Here is an 18,820-nt window from a genome sequence, read left to right on the forward strand (position 1 = left end):
GAATGTCAGACAAATCTGAATTTTATATTTTCTCAATTTATGTAAACAAGGTAAAGTGGTTGTTTATGTTCCAGAAAGTGAAATCCATGCATGCTGTGGATCTCATAATGACGGATGATGGGTGCTCATAAATCATGTTTGTCAGATTTTTTTATCAAGTAATGAAGGTGAAATACATTTATGAGTATCTCACCTCCAATTTGGATTAAATGGTATGAGGCCTACTAAAGGAACAGAAGCTTCGTAATGGTAATCAAATCGAAAGACAGTCATTAAAATAAATTACTGTTGTGTTTCACATGCATTTCATAATAAAAATCCATAGCCTATAAGTAACCTTCAGATATAAATGAACTCTTACAATAGCATTTTGTCACCCGCCCCACCTATTTCCTGATTTAGCGTTGGAGATATCCATTGTGTAACAAACGGAACAGTGTCGCGCAGCATCCTTGAATGACACAGTTCAACATGGATCACTTCATTCTCATCTAAATTTAAGTTAAACTCCAAACGGACAAAGATGGTAAAGTATCACTTAAATATTGTTGAAACGACACAGGAAAAACATGCAAACGATGAATATTAAACAGCATATATATATATATATATATATATATATATATACATATATTTATATATAGGCTATAACAACTTTGTAGCCCGTTTTCTATCTAACAGGTCGCGTTTCTTATTTGAGGTCGCATTTTTTGCGCTTCTACAAATACATGCGTGAAATGAAATGTCAATGGCTCGAGCATCTATAAACCATATGTTCAACCCCAATCTTTTTTGGTTGAAGAGTGACTTTCACATCTACTCTTATGAGACACAATAATCACTTGTTATTAGACTGGACATGATTGATTTCACTGTTCTCCAATTCAAAAAATGTTTAATACATTTTTGTTTAGATTCAACGAAAATGTACAAACTTAAATGCTGAAGATGTGAAAAGAATTAGCCTAGATTTAAGTACCTAAAAAATGAAATATTGTCTTGAATAATGTTATTTCAAGGGACTAGTTTGAATTGATCATCAGGATATAGTCTGGAAATAATATTTTCAGTTTGTAAATGTCTCAATTAAGTTGAACATTTAAACATTGCACTCAAGCTATTTGATTGGTTGTTATTTCTCTGTGTAAGAAGTGGTGATTCAGTCAGGGAATTATTGATCACTGTTATAACCAGTTATAATTATTAACACTCAGCATACCACACACAATGGATCCACACACTTTCTCTCCTATTAGATTAGATATTTGTTTAATCTGTGTTTTGTTATTTGGTATCACATTTTCCTTTAGCCTTCATACACCTATGCCATAAACAAACTATATGTTAATAACTCATGTGAACTCTTCGACAATTTTGGAAAGTTCTGGAGTCAATGATCATGTTAAAGGGCATGCAGTTCTGTTTTGAGTAAGCAAGTGCTTGAGAACAATGCTAGATAGGCTCCATCTGTTGTGGTCCACAGACAGGTCTTTCTTATTTCCTCTGTGTGTCACAAGAAAAATATCTCTAGCAAAGCATGCATCTCATTGGTCCATTTAAGACTGCTACTGCATTTTCTATGGCAACCATTGCAGAGTGATACAGAGGTGAATAGGTGTGTGGTTGTAGTTACTTCCTGTTTCTCTTCATTGTTTTATTCTTTTAACTCTTTATTCAGCAAATACCTTTACTCTTGAAGTAATAATTTTTGAGTGTGGGTTTTTCTAAACTTTTCAGAGAAGTAGCATTGATCATAAAAGTGCACTGTCTGTGACAATCTGACCTAATTGATTACTGTGCCATGACCTCTATCTCAGAACATCTTCCCTTACTGGCTCTTTGGTAGTTTCACTTGCATGTGACATTTGGTTTGGTTGCACCTAACATGTCAAATGTGCCTCAGAGAACACTATTCACACATCTATTGAAATATCTCTCTGTGTCTCAAAGAAAATAATAGCTTTCAGTTTTATCAGCTTTCTCTGATAGTAGCATATTCAGAAAGAGTTGTATCTGTATTTTCACTCTGGTGCTTGAGAGAGACTTTATATTGGTCAGAGCAAGTAATTTATTGAGCCTATAGTGTCATTTAGTGGTAGTAATGATGCTAGGATCAGGAACCGCTAGTGATTTGACGTGTGTATTCCCTTATTCCCTTATTCCATTATTGAATGATGCCTCAGTATTGGTGTGTGAAGAAAGAGAAATGTGTGTGGGGGTGGTTGCACTTGTTTTTGCTATTCTGCTAACTTCCTGCTTACAAACTGAGCCACATTCTCACCTTGCTGTATCTGTGTCAGGGGGAGAGTGTGGATGTTCGTGCGTTGAGGGCCAGGTTCCATGCCAAGGCTGACATGGCAGGTAGCCAAGATAGTACTTCTCCAAAATCTCCACTGCCAGGATTTGGTAGAGGAGGCCCGTTGTTGGCAGATGCCGGTGTTACAGCAAATGGAGGGGTCCGACATAAACTGATGCCTACGGTTCCCACACCACCACTTTCTGGATCAAGCTCCACACCCGACCTTCAGAGACTACCACCACGACCTGTAAGGGCTGAACTGGAGGGCATATCCACCATCCCCAAGCCTCATGGTGTCTTCCCCCGCCCTCCACCATCACACCGCCCCCATGGAGCCACCAAGGAGCCGCCCCGACCTCTACCCCCACCCTCAGACACTGACAGGCTAGGGAAGGTGAGGGTCACAGGAGAGCGCCTGCAGAATATGATGCTAACGCACAAGGGAGTACCCACCGCCCCTTCCAAGCCAGCGCCCCCCTCCCTACCCAGCCAGAGGAGTCTGACGGAGGTAACCCCCCTGAGAAGGACCCTGCCCTCTGAGGGCTCCAGACCCATAAAGCCCAGACGACCCCCCCACGTCAACCTGCAGGCCCATCAGAGAAACACCAGGGCACCACACCTTGCAGGGCGCCCAGGGTTAAGGAAGACTGAAGGTAAGCAGCTTGGGCCTAGATCATATCAAGCGGTCACCGGCGATAGCCGACACCCGCATGCATAGCTGGTGTTTTGGCGGTGTCGGAGGTGTAACTTAGTTTGGCTAACACCTACAGTGCTTTCAGAAACTATTCACACCCCTTTGCTTTTTACAGACTGCTTTTTAAATTGATTGTGATCTACACGCAATACCCCATAATGTCAAAGTGGAATCTTGTTTGAAGAACATTTGAGATTATACTGAACAAAAATATATATGCTACATGTAAAGTGTTGGTCCTATGTTTAATAAGCTGAAATAAAAGATCCCAGAAATGTTCCATATGTACAAAAGGCTTATTTCTCTCAAATTTAGTGCACAAATGTGTTCACATCCCTGTTAGTGAGCATTTCTCCTCTGCCAAGATAATCCATCCACCTCACAGGTGTGGCATATCAAGAAGCTGATTAAACAACATGATCATTACAGTCTCACCAGGGTAGACCTGACTGCAGTTCAGCATTGTAACCGATTTCAGCGGGTAAATGCTCACCTTCGCTGGAGAAGTGTGCTCTTCACGGATGAATCCCGTTTTCAATTGTATGGCGTCTTGTGGGCGAGCGGTTTTCTGATTTCAACATTGTAAAAATAATGGTGGGGGTGGGGTTATGGTATGGGCAGTAGCGATGCGCGGGTTGACTCATAACCCGCAGTCCCCACGGTTATATCCACAGGGCGGATGGGTTTAGGGGTCATTGAATATAGGTTGAAGGGGTGGGTGGCGGGCTGGTTGAATAAAGAGAAACAATACCTTTAGAAAAATCAAGAAATGTATCATTATTGTGCAATTTATATAGGCTACATTGAGGTTTGTCGTTCATTATTTTAGGGTATTAGTGTATAACATGCTGACCACACTGGTCGCGTCGGGCCAACGAGCGCAACTGCATTGCCAGGCGCTAAAATAGAAGTTGATTCTATTTGTGGCACGGAATGCGCTGCAAGCCCTGTCTCTCCAATCTCCTCATTGGCTTTTAGAAGCATATACCCACATGCCATCTCCTCATTGGTTATACCCACGTGGGTGATTGAAAGATGAACTGAGGTCAGTTATGGTAATACACCTTATTATGAAAGTTAGTTGCCAATCGCCATATAAAATCCAAAGAAGAAAAAGCCTGGGAGGAGGAGGAGAGATAACTAGAAACAATTCGGTTGACCGTTTAATGTGTGGATTAATTGTCGGAGTAGAGGACCTTGTGCATTTCAGGTAAAATAACAACTCAATGTTTACATCCCAGGACAAATTAGCTAGCAACAGCAAGCTAGCTAAAATGCCTTAAACGTTTAATGCTTTTGAGCTGTCCCCAAATTAATATAATTGGTTAAGAGTTTGTTTTGATATTTTAACCTGTGTGTCCTGATCTTTGGTGTGGGGGGACAAAATCAATTTGAGCACAATGGCGCACGTGTATTCAGGCACACGTTTGGTTTGGGCATGGTGTAAATCTAAACTTTAGGGCTTAAGGTACACTCGCCAAATAGCCTACTCAGCCAATCGACAAATAATGTTGTTGGGAACAGGCAGAAAAAGTTAAGGGAGATTTTTAAAAAAGGACATTGTCAAAGTTTAATGCAATAAGACAAAAGCTGCGAAAGGAGAGTTTAAAATAAAGTGTAGGGAGGGCCAGAGAAGTAATGTTTTGGATAATATTTTGTGAAGTGGCAAAAGAGGATGATGGCAGTGCCGGTGTTGTCCCGAAAATCTCCCCCCTGCCATAATCCCTCCCCCCTCTAATTTCCTTAATTTTGTGGCTGGAGTTAAATACTTTCTGTGACACACATCAGAGTCAAATACTTTCTACAGAACAAACTTTATGTCAGGATAGGCAACCAAAATTAATAATTAATGTATGTGTGTTATATTAAACATAGAGGAGGGAGTAAAATGCTGGCAAGCAACAAAAACAATTATGGCTGAATTATTATCCTTACACTTTCAAAAATACTAGTCGAATAAGACCTGAGAGTGATGACGAATTTTGGCAAATAGATTTATTTAAAGACGAATACAAAATTCAGTAGCGTATTTAGGTACGGGCGACATGGGCAGCCGCCCAGGGCAGCAACTTGCCGGGGGCGGCCCCGGACGCGGACGTTCGCCCAGGGCGCCATACAAGTTAGAACCGCCACATACACTTGAAACAAATATACAAACCGAAAACTGCAGACAAAAATGCTTTCTGCTACTAAGGTCAGTGAAATGTAGGCTAAACTGACAACGGAGTGAAGAGCAGAAATCTCAACTAGCAAGCAAGTCGCAGCAATGAAGAACGCGAAGGGGGGGGGGGGATTCTGGCAGGGAGGAGATTTTCGGCACAACACCTGTTATGTTATGTGTAATGATTGTGAGGCACTATACAAATTCGACAGTCACAAGACGAGACTTCAACATTTGGACTATTTAATTGGCCTATGGCATGTCAAGGGAACTGTAGCCTACTGTTTAGATTGGTTAAATTGAAACGGAATAACCTCTCACATATCCTTAATAATAACTCCTGCAGAATTAAGCATTTCTTGCAGTAAAACGATACACCAAAAGTAGGCGAAATTTGGACTTGGGAACAGGAGTGAAGAAATATGATTTATTTATTTCTGCATCTTGAGAGAATGCAATGCTTAATTAGATACCATCTGTAGAGGTGCTCTCTTAATCATAAAAGCATCTTTAAAGCTGATAGTATTTTAACCACATAAAATATGCATTGAAGATTAACTGAAATCTTATCAGATGGGTCACTTGCACTTTTTTTCTCGCTTTTTCCCCCCTTACAACCAGTCAAACTGATATCATTTAGACATTTTGCACAGGAAATCTTTCCATTTTTTTTTTGCGTTACTGTATTTTCTCCCCAGTCCCTAAACGTCTTTGCTCCATGAAAGATGACAGAAAACTTTACCGATGTCACCTTAATTGAAGCATTCATTCTATCGATCTATGACATTATTCTGTTGAGCAAGGGTTTATTTAGTCTTCTAGGACGACATATATATGTTTCTTATTTAACTAGGCAAGTCAGTTAAGAACAAATTCTCATTTACAATGACGGCCTACCCCGGACAAACCCTAACCCGGACGATGCTGGGCCAATTGTGTGCCACCCTACGGGACTCCCAATCACTGCCAGTTGTGATACAGCCTGGAATCAAACTAGGGTCTGTAGTGACGCCTCTAGCACTGAAATGCAGTGCCTTAGACTGCTGCGCCACTCCGGAGCCCTCGGTCAGTCAATGTCTGCGTCGGGAAGGGCACCATATCACTACTTTTGACTAGTGCACAATATGGGGAATCGGTTGCCATTTTGGATAAAGCCAATGTAACTTCAGTTCAATGGGTGCATGCAATTTGGCTCACGAAGTATGGACTGAGTGTAACATTCATTCTATATTCCAAATGGGACAAGTTCTAAATCAAGTGAAACACTATGAACGGAGTGTATCATTGTAGTGTGCCAAAATTAAGCCTAAATCAAATGCACTCAATTGTTATGTCATAAATTACACCCTTTTCCCTATATAGTGCACACCTTATTAGGTAATATAATGCCATTTGGGGACACACACGATGATGAGCATAGAGGTTCTCCAGGGAACTAGTGGAAAGATCGATGTAACTGTCATAAGTATGATGGAGAGACGTAAACATCTAACTGTACAGTTTAGATTTAAGTTAGTTAACAAGAATACAATTATTTTGCAACTCAAATCTTGTTGCATACATTATGTAGCAAAACCAAAAATTATTCATAACAATCACGTTTGTTCCCTCGATAGAACATCACACCCCTCCAGCATCAGCATAACGCCACCTAGTCCCATTGTGATGTCACAGCGTTCTCCTGAGACCACTACCCCTGACAATTTGTCCTTATTGGTCTCTGTCATATAATATAATGACAAAAAATAAGCTAACTGTGTCTAATTATAGACAAGTTGACTAACAAATAGCTTACCAAAATGTCAGAAATTATAAGCAGAAACATATTTCAATCAGGCAAAAAAAAATCCTGCACCCCCTGTCAAATAATTGTTCTGCTGTCTTTGACTAGCACATTGCGCATTTTTTCTATATTTGCAGGTTAGGGTTGGGTGCAGGCCTCAGATTTTCACTTTATCAGCGGTTGCAGATGGGTTATTAGCAATTGCTGTGCTACGGACATCGAATGCAATTGCATTTTATCAATTGCAATTTGAATGCACAGAGACACCGTGAAGAGATCCTGAGGCCCATTGTCATGCCATTCATCTGCAGCCATCATCTCATGTTTCAGCATGATAATCCACAGCCCCATGTCGCAAATACCTGTACACAATTTACAACCATTTCGCTACACTCACAATAATATCTGCTAACCATGTGTATGTGACCAATACAATTTGATTTGATTTCACAATTCCTCGTAGCTTCAAATGTCCCAGTTTTTCCATGGCCTGCCTACTCACTAGACATGTCACCCGTTGAGCATGTTTGGGATGCTCTGGATCGACTTGCACAACAGTGTGTTCCAGTTGCTGCCAATATCCAGCAACTTCGCACAGCCATTGAAGAGGAGTGGTACAACATTCCACAATCAACAGCCTGATCAATTCTATGTGAAGGAGATGTGTCGCACTGCATGAGGCAAATGGTGGTCACACCAGATACTAACTGGTTTTCTAATCCACACCCCTAAAGTGTCTGTGACCAACAGTTGCATATCTGTATTCCCAGTCAAGTGAAATCCATAGATTAGAGCCTAATGAATTTATTTCAATTGACTGATTCCCTTATATGAACTGTAACTGAGTAAAATCTTTGAAATGGTTGCATGTTGCGTTTATATTTTTGTTCAGTGTAATAAAAAATGAAAAGCTAAAATGTCTTAAGTCAATAAGTGTTCAACCCCATTGTTATGGCAAGCCTAAACAAGTTCAGGAGTAGAAATGTGCTTAACAAATCACATTGTAAACTGCATGGACTCTGTTCAATAATAGTGGTTAACATTATTTTTGAATGACTACCTCATCGAGTAGTGAATTTCAAGCACAGATTCAACCACAAAGATCCGGGAGGTTTTTCGATGCCTCACAAAGAAAGGAACCAATTGGTAGATGTGTAATAAAAAATATCCCTTTGAGCATGGTGAAGTTATTATTTAGGCTTTGGGTGGTGTATCAATACACCCAGTCACAACAAAGATACAGACAATTTAGTTTTGTTACTCCACAATACTAACCTAAATGATAGAGTGAAAAGAAGGAAGCCTGTAACAGAATAAAAATATTGTAAAACATGCATCCTGCTTGCATCAAGTCGCCTAAATAATGCTGCAAAAAATGTAGCAAAGAAATTACATTTTGTCCTGAATACAAAGCGATATGTTTGGGGACAATCAAACACAACACAACAGTGAGTACCACGCTTAATATTTTCAAGTATGGCAGTGGCTGCATCATGTTATGGGTATGCTTTTCATCTGCAAGGACTTTTTTTAAAGAAAAATAATTTGGGGATCAAAATAAATGGAATAGAGCTAAGCACAGACAAATTCACCTTTCAGCAGGACAATAACCTAAAACACAAGGCCAAATCTACACTGGAGTTGATGTTCCGGAGTGGCTTAGCTACAGTTTTGACTTAAATCGGTTTGAAAATCTATGGCAAGACTTCAAAAATACTTTCTAACAAGGATCAACAACTTACTTGACAGCTTGAAGACTTTTTATAATAATAATGGGCGAACATTGTACAATCCAGGTGTGCAAAACTCCTAGAGACTTACCCAGAAACACTCACAGCTGTAATCGCTGCCACAGGTGATTCTAACATGGTAAGTATTCTAACTCAGGGGGTTGAATACTTATCTAATAAAGATACAGTATATTAGTGTTTTATTTTCCAAAAACATTTTCTTTAAATGTTAGAATTTTTCTTCCACTTTGACATTACATAGTATTTTGTGTGGATCGTTGACAAAAAAATTATAATTAAATCCATTTAAATCCCACTTTGTAATGCAACAAAATGTGGGAAAAAGTCAAGGGTTGTGAATACTTTCTGAACGCACTGTAACTCTCTTTCTCTAGACCAGAGTCTGGTATGACTCTTTGATGTTGTTGGCACAATGCGTCGATAAGGAAAGGGGCTGTGTTGGATTTCCTCTGTGTCTATCTCAATCAAACACCCAAATGCACAGCCACACACACCTCAAACCCACAGGGAAAAAGCATATTTGAGAGAACAAATTAAACCCGTTGCACAATTTCTGAGCGAATATTGCACTAGCAAACAGCCTCCTTTCCAGACCAGTGTGGTCGCAGCTCTCCCTGCGCTGTGAGTCACCTGGGTTGCGTCAACCAGGCTAGGTGTAACTGCTTTAGAGCTGTCGAATCACAGCGTCTGCTCGTGTGGCCCGTGTCACCAAGCCACACCCTTCCTAATCGCATTAGAACTAGAAAGTGTAGGTTATATAGAAATAATGACACCCAAATTGAAAATCTTTAAACTAAATAATAAGGATTTCTATCAGCCTAATCGAGGAGTAATTACAACTCCTATTCCACTGTTTGAACTTGTAAACAAGGCTGCATGGGATTTCTCTTAATGCGACTTCATGCAGCCAATGGCAATTTCCTCTTTAGGTTTAATTCCGGGAGCGCTTGTGGATTTGACAGCTCTAATGCAGTTCCACCTCTGACACCGCCAAAACAATCATTATGCGTGTGTCGGCTAGTGTGGGTCTGACCTTAATCTAGGCCTTAATTTCCTTTGATAAAGCCCCCCTTCCGTACAAGTGTAAAATGGAAAACTGACTTTTGAATACATTTATACTATGTGTGGTCTTAATCCTGGATGATGGTTGGTGAAAACCGCATTCCAGCCAGTGTCTATTCTATTTGAATACGTGTATGGACTTACTGTAAGCACCATAATGACACAAGAAAGGTATCTGTTCACTTGCAACCTGTATAATATATAATTGTATAATATGCAGTGTGCTTTATCTAGTTACTAGTTAAAACCTCAACACGTCTCTCTCTAAAAAGTATTTTTGAATTACCTACTGTATACATGCGGAACAGTATCTTCTGTAAGAAATGAATGATCAAAAGAAATTCTCAGACTGCTGCTGCTGGTGCAGAGCATTGCCCTTCAATATATATGTTAATATTGAATTAGTTGGTGAAGACCTACTGTAGACCTACAGTGCAGGTTGTTTCTTTTCCTCAGGTGGCAGCAGTAAGTCTCTTCCAGGGATAGTCAGTCTGTCTGGCCCCTCAAGACTCCCAACCAAGCCCAGCAGCCTACCACGGCAGTGTACCCCTGTGTGAGTGTGCTCACTTGAAATGTCAAGTGTTGAGTGATAGTATGAACACAAATTGTAATTACTCTGTAGGCAACTGGATTTACAGGAACAAAAAAGCCACATTTTTCCCTTAAGTATTTTTTCCCTCTGATTCCTGTTGTCTTGTTAGACATTCTGAGGATGACCAGGGGGAATATGATGACATAGGCCTAGGCCTAGATGTAAAACCACCTCGCCCACCCCCAAACCCAAAACACCCAGGGAGCTGGGACAAAAGTGGTATGTCTGAAAATAACTACTATATTACCATGAACACATGCTAGAGATTCACTAGCTATTGTGAATTTAGGACTGAATCATGATGACTCTTAAATCGTGAATGTATGATTTATATGAAAGCTTGAATTATATACACAAATAGTTTCTCAATCCATCATCCCATAATGTATGAATTTGAAATGTTCATTGCTTGTTCATGCATGTCATGAATGATATTTTCTGCTATTTCACCTACAGACTCCTGGAATGAAAATAGTTCTTCACAAATAGATAAGGTGAAAGAATTCATGTTTACCATCAGTGACCATCAATGCAGAACACTGCTTTTGAATTATTTCTGAAATACTGTTCTTGATACACATGCTTTTCATGACATTTATGTTCTTATTTCTGGCTGCAGGGGAGCGATGAAAGTGAGGTCTATGATATGATTGATAAGTAAGTATAGTATTGAAATACAACTTTGATCCCCTGCCTACATACAGTACGTGGTATCTTGGGTTTATGCTTGTCTTACAAGTAGACAACTCAATGTCTGGCACGGCATACTTTAAACAGCCAATATCACAAGGCTAATAATAATTAAAAAAACACTTGGATACTCATATATCTGTTAAAATGTGTTTATATAGGTGTAATAGCTGTCCACTTCAAATAATCACTGACCCGTTAATATCTTTTGCCATCTCTGTCTTTTGCCATCTCAGAGGCAACCAAGAGGAGGTGAAAACCACAAGTTCTGATAAGAATAAACAGAAAGAGTTGAGCCGGCAGAAAGAGCAGGAGAGGAGAGAGCAAAAGGAAATACTGGAAAGGGAAAACAAATACAGAAAGAAATTCAAGGTGATTTGCCACATTTCCATGCTAACGCTAACAAATCCATAAATCCCCCCAAACAGTAATGTTTGTCATAACACACTTGCTACATTTGATACCATAGTTTTGGATATGGTGCTGCAGCCTGGTCTCAGAGCATTTCTCATTATTCTGTATGTAAATCCAAGACACTCCATTTAGTATGATATGTTTCGTATGGTATGTATTTATATGTGGATGTCTATCACCCATTTCATATGATATGTTGCAAATTACAATTCATATATGTTACAAATTTGCAAAATGTACATTATATTACGAATTTGCAAAATGTATGACATGTTCTAGCTAGGTGGCAAACGTTAGCTAGCTGGCTAACGTTAGCTAGGCTAGGGGTTAAGGTGAAGGTTAGAAGTTAGGTTAAAGGTTTAAGGTTAGGGTTAGGGGAAGGGTTAGCTAAAAGGGTTAAGGTTAGTGTTAGGGTTAGCTAACATGCTAAGTAAATGCAAAGCTAAAAAGTAGTAAGTAGTTAAAAAGTTGCTAATTAACTAAAATGCCTTAATTAGCCATCTGTCTTATGTAACCATACCAAACGTAACATATCATACTAATTTAAGTGTCCCGGATTTACGTTTACTATGCTACGTCTGAGACCAGGTTGGGAATTCTGGAACACACCTGTAATACAGCTCTGTGAGCCTTTTACATATGGTGTTTTGCCAAATATAGATATACAGTAATGTAATCTCACATGCAGAACATAAATCTCATTAATCTCTGCAGTCTAAAAACACCACTTTACAACCCTCTGTGTTTATTTGTACCCTTCCACAGCTGGGGACTGGGGACATAGAGGTCCTTCACATGGCCAGGGTTCGACATGACTGGCAGGGGGGCAAGCAGGATCTAACTGTTCGGCAGGGAGACAGTGTGGAGATCTTACGGGTTGAGAACAATCCTGGGGGCATGTGGCTAGCCCGCACACAGACTGGCACCTGTAAGTAAAACACTGTTAAGTTCTATAGAACTAAGGGACGGTTCTACATTTAATGGGGTGAGGTGGCTGGTCCCAAATAGGGGAGGGTTGTCTATCTTCTTTTTTTGATTTGGGGAGGGTAGTGTGATTTTTTAATGGGCACAGGGAACGGTAGTGTATTTTTTTGCTTGTTACCTAGGTGTCTGGTTAGACTGTAAATTCTCCTTTCAGACTCACATTAAGCATCTCCAATCTAAAATGAAATCTAGAATCGGCTTCCTATTTCGCAACAAAGCATCATTCACTCATGCTGCCAAACATACCCTCGTAAAACTGACTATCCTACTGATCCTTGACTTCGGCGATGTCATTTACAAAATAGCCTCCAACACTCTACTCAGCAAATTGGATGTAGTCTATCACAGTGCCATCCGTTTTCTCACCAAAGCCCCATATACAACCCACCACTGCGACCTGTATGCTCTCATTGGCTGGCCCTCGCTACATATTCGTCGCCAAACCCACTGGCTCCAGGTCATCTATAAGTCTTTGCTAGGTAAAGCACTGCCTTATCTCAGCTCACTGGTCACCATAGCAACTCCCACCCGTAGCACGCGCTCCAGCAGGTATATTTCACTACTCATCCCGAATGCCAACACCTCCCTTGGCTGCCTTTCCTTCCAGTTCTCTGCTGCCAATGACTGGAACAAATTGCAAAAGTCACTGAAGCTGGAGACTTATATCTCACTCACTAACTTTAAGCATCAGCTGTCAGAGCAGTTTACCGATCACTGCACCTGTACACAGCCCATCTGTAAATAGCCCACCCAACTACCTCATCTTCATGTTGTTATTTTTTTGCTCTTTTGCACCCCAGTACCTCTACTTGCACATCATATAGCCACATTTCCTCATCTGCTTGAATGCGCCCCCCTTATTAAGGTGTTTTGGTACTTTCCTTAAGCACTACGCTTTTCTGCGCGCCTAGTATACAGTCAACTCTATCTTGCCCATCTATACATAGTGACAATAGTTGTAGGTGAATCATTTGCACAGATTGGTAATAGGTTAACTAGCAATCATACCGCACATAAAATCATTCAAATCTGCACACATTTTCCATATAAATCCACAAGAACATAGAGGAATAGCTGATAGCTTTTTGAGCTGTGTGTCTCCTATCTTATTGATCTTGTTTAGACTACAAATTTAATTGACTGTATAAACGGATTCCCTCTTCACATTTGTCAAAATAGTGAAAACTAAAATAGTGATTATTTTAATTTATATCAATTGATTATTTTTAACAATCATTTTTCACTAACCGAATGCTGTGCTTCGCCATTGTAGTAGTTGGGGGTTCGGTTAAATCGCAGTTAATCAAATTATGGGAATAATAATTTGTGAATCACAAATAGTAAAAGGAAACAATTCAGCTGTAGACTTCCTTTCGAATTGTGTCGCTGCAAAACTAATTTCGTAGATGCTTTAAGTTGATTTGGACGTTCAACTTTTATTTTATTCTATATATACAGTTGAAGTAGGAAGTTAACCTACATTTAGGTTGGAGTCATTAAAAGTTGTTTTTCAACTGCTCCACAAATTTCTTGTTAACAAACTATAGTTTGGCAAGTCGGTTAGGACATCTACTTTGTGCATGACACAAGTAATTTTTCCAACAATTGTTTACAGACAGATTATTTCACTTATAATTCACTGTATCACAATTCCAGTGGGTCAGAAGTTAACATCCACTAAGTTAACTGTGCCCTTAAACAACTTATAAAATGTCCAAACACCTGAAGGTACCATATTCATCTGTACAAATAATAGTACGCAAGAATAAACACCATGGGACCATGCAGCCGTCATATTGCTCAGGAAGGAGACGCGTTCTGTCTCCTAGAGATGAACGTACTTTGGTGCGAAAGTGCAAATCAATCCCAGACCAACAGCAAAGGAACTTGTGCAGATGCTGGAGGAAACGGGTACAAAAGTATCTATATCCACAGTAAAACAAGTCCTATATCGTCATAACCTGAATGGCCGCTCAGCAAGCAAGAAGTCACTGCTCCAAAATCGTCATAAAAAAAAGCCAGACTACGGTTTGCAACTGCACATGGGGACAAAGATTGTACTTTTTGGAGAAATGTCCTCTGGTGTGATGAAACAAAAATAGAACTGTTTGGCCATAATGACCATCATTATGTTTGGAGGAAAAAGGGGGAGGCTTGCAAGCCGAAGAACACCATCCCGACCGTGAAGCACAGGGTAGCATCATGTTGTGGGAGTGCTTTGTTGCAGGAGGGACTGGTGCCCTTCACAAAATAGATTGCATCATGAGGCAGAAAAATTATGTGGATATATTGAAGAAAAATCTCAAGACATCAGTCAGGAAGTTAAAGCTTGGTCGCAAATGGGTCTTCCAAATGGACAATGACCCCAAGCATACTTCCAACGTTGTGGCAAAATGGCTTAAGGACAACAAAGTCAAGGTATTGGAATGGCCATCACAATGCCCTGACCTCAATCCCATTGAAAATATGTGAACAGAACTGAAAAAGCGTGTTTGAGCAAAGAGGCCTACAAACCTGACTCAGTTACACCAGCCCTGTCAGGAGGAATGGGCCAAAATTCACCCAACTTATTGTGGGAAGCTTGTGGAAGGCTACCTGAAACATTTGACCCAAGTTAAACAATTTAAAGACAATGTTACCAAATACTAATTGGGTGTATGCTAACTTCTGACCCACTGGGAATGTGATGAAAGAAATAAAAGCTGAAATAACTCATCCTCTCTGCTATTATTCTGACATTTTACATTCTTAAAATAAAGTGGTGATCCTAACTGACCTAAAACAGGGATTTTTTTTACGAGGATTAAATGTCAGGAATTGTGAAAAACTGAGTTTAAATGTATTTTGCTAAGGTGTATGTAAACTTCCAACTTAAACTGTATATATATATATTTTTTTTGCTGGCTCACCTCACTTATTTGTTATACAGTTAATTACATTTATATTGCCTTGGGGACGATACAATGAATCATTATTTTAGAGTTCATTTTATGGGGAGGGAGGGTGTGCATATTTTTTTTTTTACAGTACAAGGGGAAAAAAACATTTACATTGGGGAGGGGGTACTTTTTTTTATGACACCTGGAGTTGGACAAGCCCCACCCCCCACTCCAGTAAATTTTGATCTGTCCCTAAACAATTCAATATGTGTTCCATATTTTATACTTGGTCCATATTTCCTGTGACAATGCTGAAAACCACACATTTTGTGTACCTAAAGCTACCAAAAAACAGTAATGAAGTGTTAATTTGCAGATGGCTACATCATTAACACATGTGTGGATGTGGACTATGAGGAAGTGAAACGTAAACTCAAACTGTCCAGAGCCCCTGACCCCTCACTGCCACCACCACCACCTCCACCTCCCGTCTCTTTTGAGGACAATGACATTTATTATGATGTCGACTCCTCCGATAACATGAACAGGTAGCTCTCGCAAGCACAAATATACCATGTTGATTTAACTTTGTCTGTAATTGAAACAGTGTAACCCGAATGCAAGTGATTGATATGAGTGATATGTTTCTCTCTTACAGCAGCATGACTCAAGAGGAGGGTAAGTGGAGCTGTGAATGACCGTTTTCCATTAAGTTGTTCATGTAGTATGCTTATGTTACTGTTTCTCTCTGTCTCTCTCTCTCTCTCTCTCTCTCTCGCTCTCTCTCAAGATGACTACGATGATGTGCAAGGAATAAACAATGACTTCCCCCTTCCACCTCCTGAAATAAGGTATTCCTCATATACAGTGTCTTTGAATTCAATTATTATCATTTTTTGTACTTTTCCGATACACAGGAGAGTAAGTCAAATGCCTTCCTCTGTCTGGGGTTTTTCATAGTGTGGTGTTGCTTTAATAGGTTGCCAACTTTGGCCTGTATGTTTACTTAGAAAATTAAAATCAAAGCTTGTATACGGTTTAACTTGTCTGTTGCATAGAGCATGTATTGCACTGTATATAGATAAAGTAGTTGCTAATGGCTAACAATAAGAAAGCATAAATAAGAAAGTTGGCTACTAAAAGAGGACAAAAACTACTTTTGTGATCAGACAAAAAAGGACATGTTTGTCTTTATGTTCCAGTCTACATCCAAAAATGAGCAAGAAACTGGAGAAAGATGAACAAGAGTTCAGAAAAAAATTTAAGGTAAATCTTAGTTTGCTCTTCTTGCATATCTGTTGAACTGTTAGTAAAAAATTGCTTTTACCGCAATTCATGTGCACACATTACTCTGAAAGCACAATCACTAGTCGCCTAATAAAATTACATTACCAAGTCATATGAAAAAATAAACATAACTTTTATTTTATTCTGTCAGTTTGAGGGACCGATTAAGGTGTTACACTGCATGATGGTTGACGCAAGCATCAAGAAGGCAGGAGGGAAGGATCTAGCTGTGGTTCAAGGAGAGATCCTGGAGATAATTCAACTCACCAGTGGCAAGAAAGCCCTGTGTCGCAATGAGCAGGGGAAATGTATGTGAATACATCGCCCTCTTGTGAAAAGTTTCTGTAAAAGTCCGTTGTATATTTGATTAGGCTACAGCCTAATCAATTAGAGATTGCAGAAAATTCCCTGTTTTGATTACTTTTGTCAGCATGAGTGTCATTATTTTAATTGTTCATTAATTTTCATTCTCTCACAGATGGATATGTGCCCAGGGTTGTTCTTCTTCAGGCGTAGGTTTCTTATATATTTATTCAACACAATTATTGGTAGAATATCGATTCAGAATAGCCATAGTCTCTGTTAGTCACTGGTATTATAATTTACTGCTGACAACTGTGTCATAATGTTTTGGTTAATATGGTTTTCAATATTCCTTTTCAGGGAAGGGGAGGATGTTTACGACGATGTTGATCATATTAACGGTAAGTTATTTTTGAATGAATTATGCTTACTGTAAATACATCTATATTTTGACTCTGAAGTGATGTTATGAATCTAGCTTTGGGACACAACATCAGGAGTCACAGACCCCAGATGAGCTCATGTAATATATACTGAACAAAAATATAAATGCAACCTGTAAAATGTTGGTACGATGTTTCATGAGCTAACATTAAAGATCCTAGAAATGTTCCATACGTACAAAAAGCTTATATCTCTCCAATTTTGTGCACAAATTTGTTTACATCTCTGCCTTTCTACTTTGCGACAATAATGCATCCACATGACAGGTGTGGCATATCAAGAAGCTTACCAAACAGCATGATCATTACACAGGTGCACCTTGTGCTGGGGTACAATAAAAGGTCACTTTAAAATGTGCAGTTGTGTCACACATCACAATGCCACAGATGTCGCAAGTTTTGAGGGATCGTGTATTTGGCATGCTGACTGCAGGAATATGCACCAGAGCTGTTGTCACAGAATTGAATGTTAATTTCTCTACCATAAGCCACCTCCAACGTCGTTTTAGAGAATTTGGCAGTATGTACAACTGGCCTCACAACCGCAGACCACGTGTAACCACGCAAGCCCAGGACCTTCACATCTGGCTTCTTCACTTGCAGGATCATCTGTTTTTTTAACTGCAGTAATTTTGCAGTGTAACTGCAGTATAACTTTAGTTCAACTGCAGTACATTGCAGTTATTCTGCTGTTACTGCATCCAAAATACCACAGTCAACTGCAGTTACTGCACCTTTACTGCAGTTTCAAAACTGCAATCTTTTTTTTGTAAGGGTGAAACTGAGGAGAAATTCTGTCTGTAATAACGCCCTTTTGTGGGGAAACCTCATTCTGATTGGCTGGACCTGGCTCCCTAGTGGGTGGGCCTAAAGCACCCCTGTGCAGTCATGTGAAATCCATAGATTATTGCCTAATTAATTTATTTCAATTGACTGATTTGCTTATATGAACTGTAACTCAGTAAAATCGTTGAAATTGTTGCATGTTGCGTTTATAGTTTTGTTCAGTATATATGCAAAGTAGTAAAAGTACAAGGAGTTAACCCCTTTCTTGACCTCCTCTCTCCTCCTTACAGATATCTATGACAATGACAATGTCTATGATCACACAATCCACTGAAACCTTTTTCCTTTCCTGACCAACATGGATCACCAATCCTGGACTGACAATTTAATGCTTGTCTTCCAGGGAGACACACACACACACAGGGAGACACACACACACACACACATGTCCTAAGAATTGAAACAATCATGGCATGACTGTTGTTTGCTCGAATTAGCTTGTAGCACTATTTAATACACTATGCTTTGTTCATGGCTGGGCTTCTTGAGATGAGTTTGAATAATAAATACTTTTTTGCCAGTTGTATTTTGTGTATTATTCATATTTTATTAGTGTACTCAAAAGAATTATCCTCCCAAGAATTAGAAGAAGGATTTAAAAAGATGACACATTTATTGACATTCCCATGGAA

The 18,820-nt window shown here is 39.5% G+C and overlaps 1 protein-coding gene across 2 annotated transcripts; it reads left to right on the forward strand.

Moving 5' to 3' along the window:
• The first annotated feature begins 414 nt into the window (after positions 1-414).
• Positions 415-18,714, forward strand: si:ch73-40i7.2 (FYN-binding protein 1). 2 transcript variants are annotated; one of them, XM_020480339.2, is made up of 16 exons: positions 415-526; positions 2,301-2,952; positions 10,207-10,303; positions 10,452-10,561; positions 10,799-10,836; positions 10,962-10,999; positions 11,269-11,404; positions 12,212-12,374; positions 15,686-15,857; positions 15,968-15,987; positions 16,100-16,160; positions 16,512-16,575; positions 16,748-16,904; positions 17,075-17,108; positions 17,260-17,300; positions 18,419-18,714. In XM_020480339.2, exons 1-16 carry the CDS (start codon positions 524-526, stop codon positions 18,460-18,462), a joined length of 1,830 nt encoding a protein of 609 aa, XP_020335928.1. In that variant the 5' UTR covers positions 415-523; the 3' UTR covers positions 18,463-18,714. The 2 variants fall into 2 exon arrangements, with proteins under 2 accessions (XP_020335928.1, XP_031678391.1); XM_031822531.1 differs by having other exon boundaries at positions 15,971-15,987.
• The last annotated feature ends 106 nt before the right edge of the window (positions 18,715-18,820 follow it).

This window comes from Oncorhynchus kisutch, linkage group LG4, assembly GCF_002021735.2.
Source record: "Oncorhynchus kisutch isolate 150728-3 linkage group LG4, Okis_V2, whole genome shotgun sequence".
In the NCBI taxonomy this organism is placed as follows: domain Eukaryota; kingdom Metazoa; phylum Chordata; class Actinopteri; order Salmoniformes; family Salmonidae; genus Oncorhynchus; species Oncorhynchus kisutch.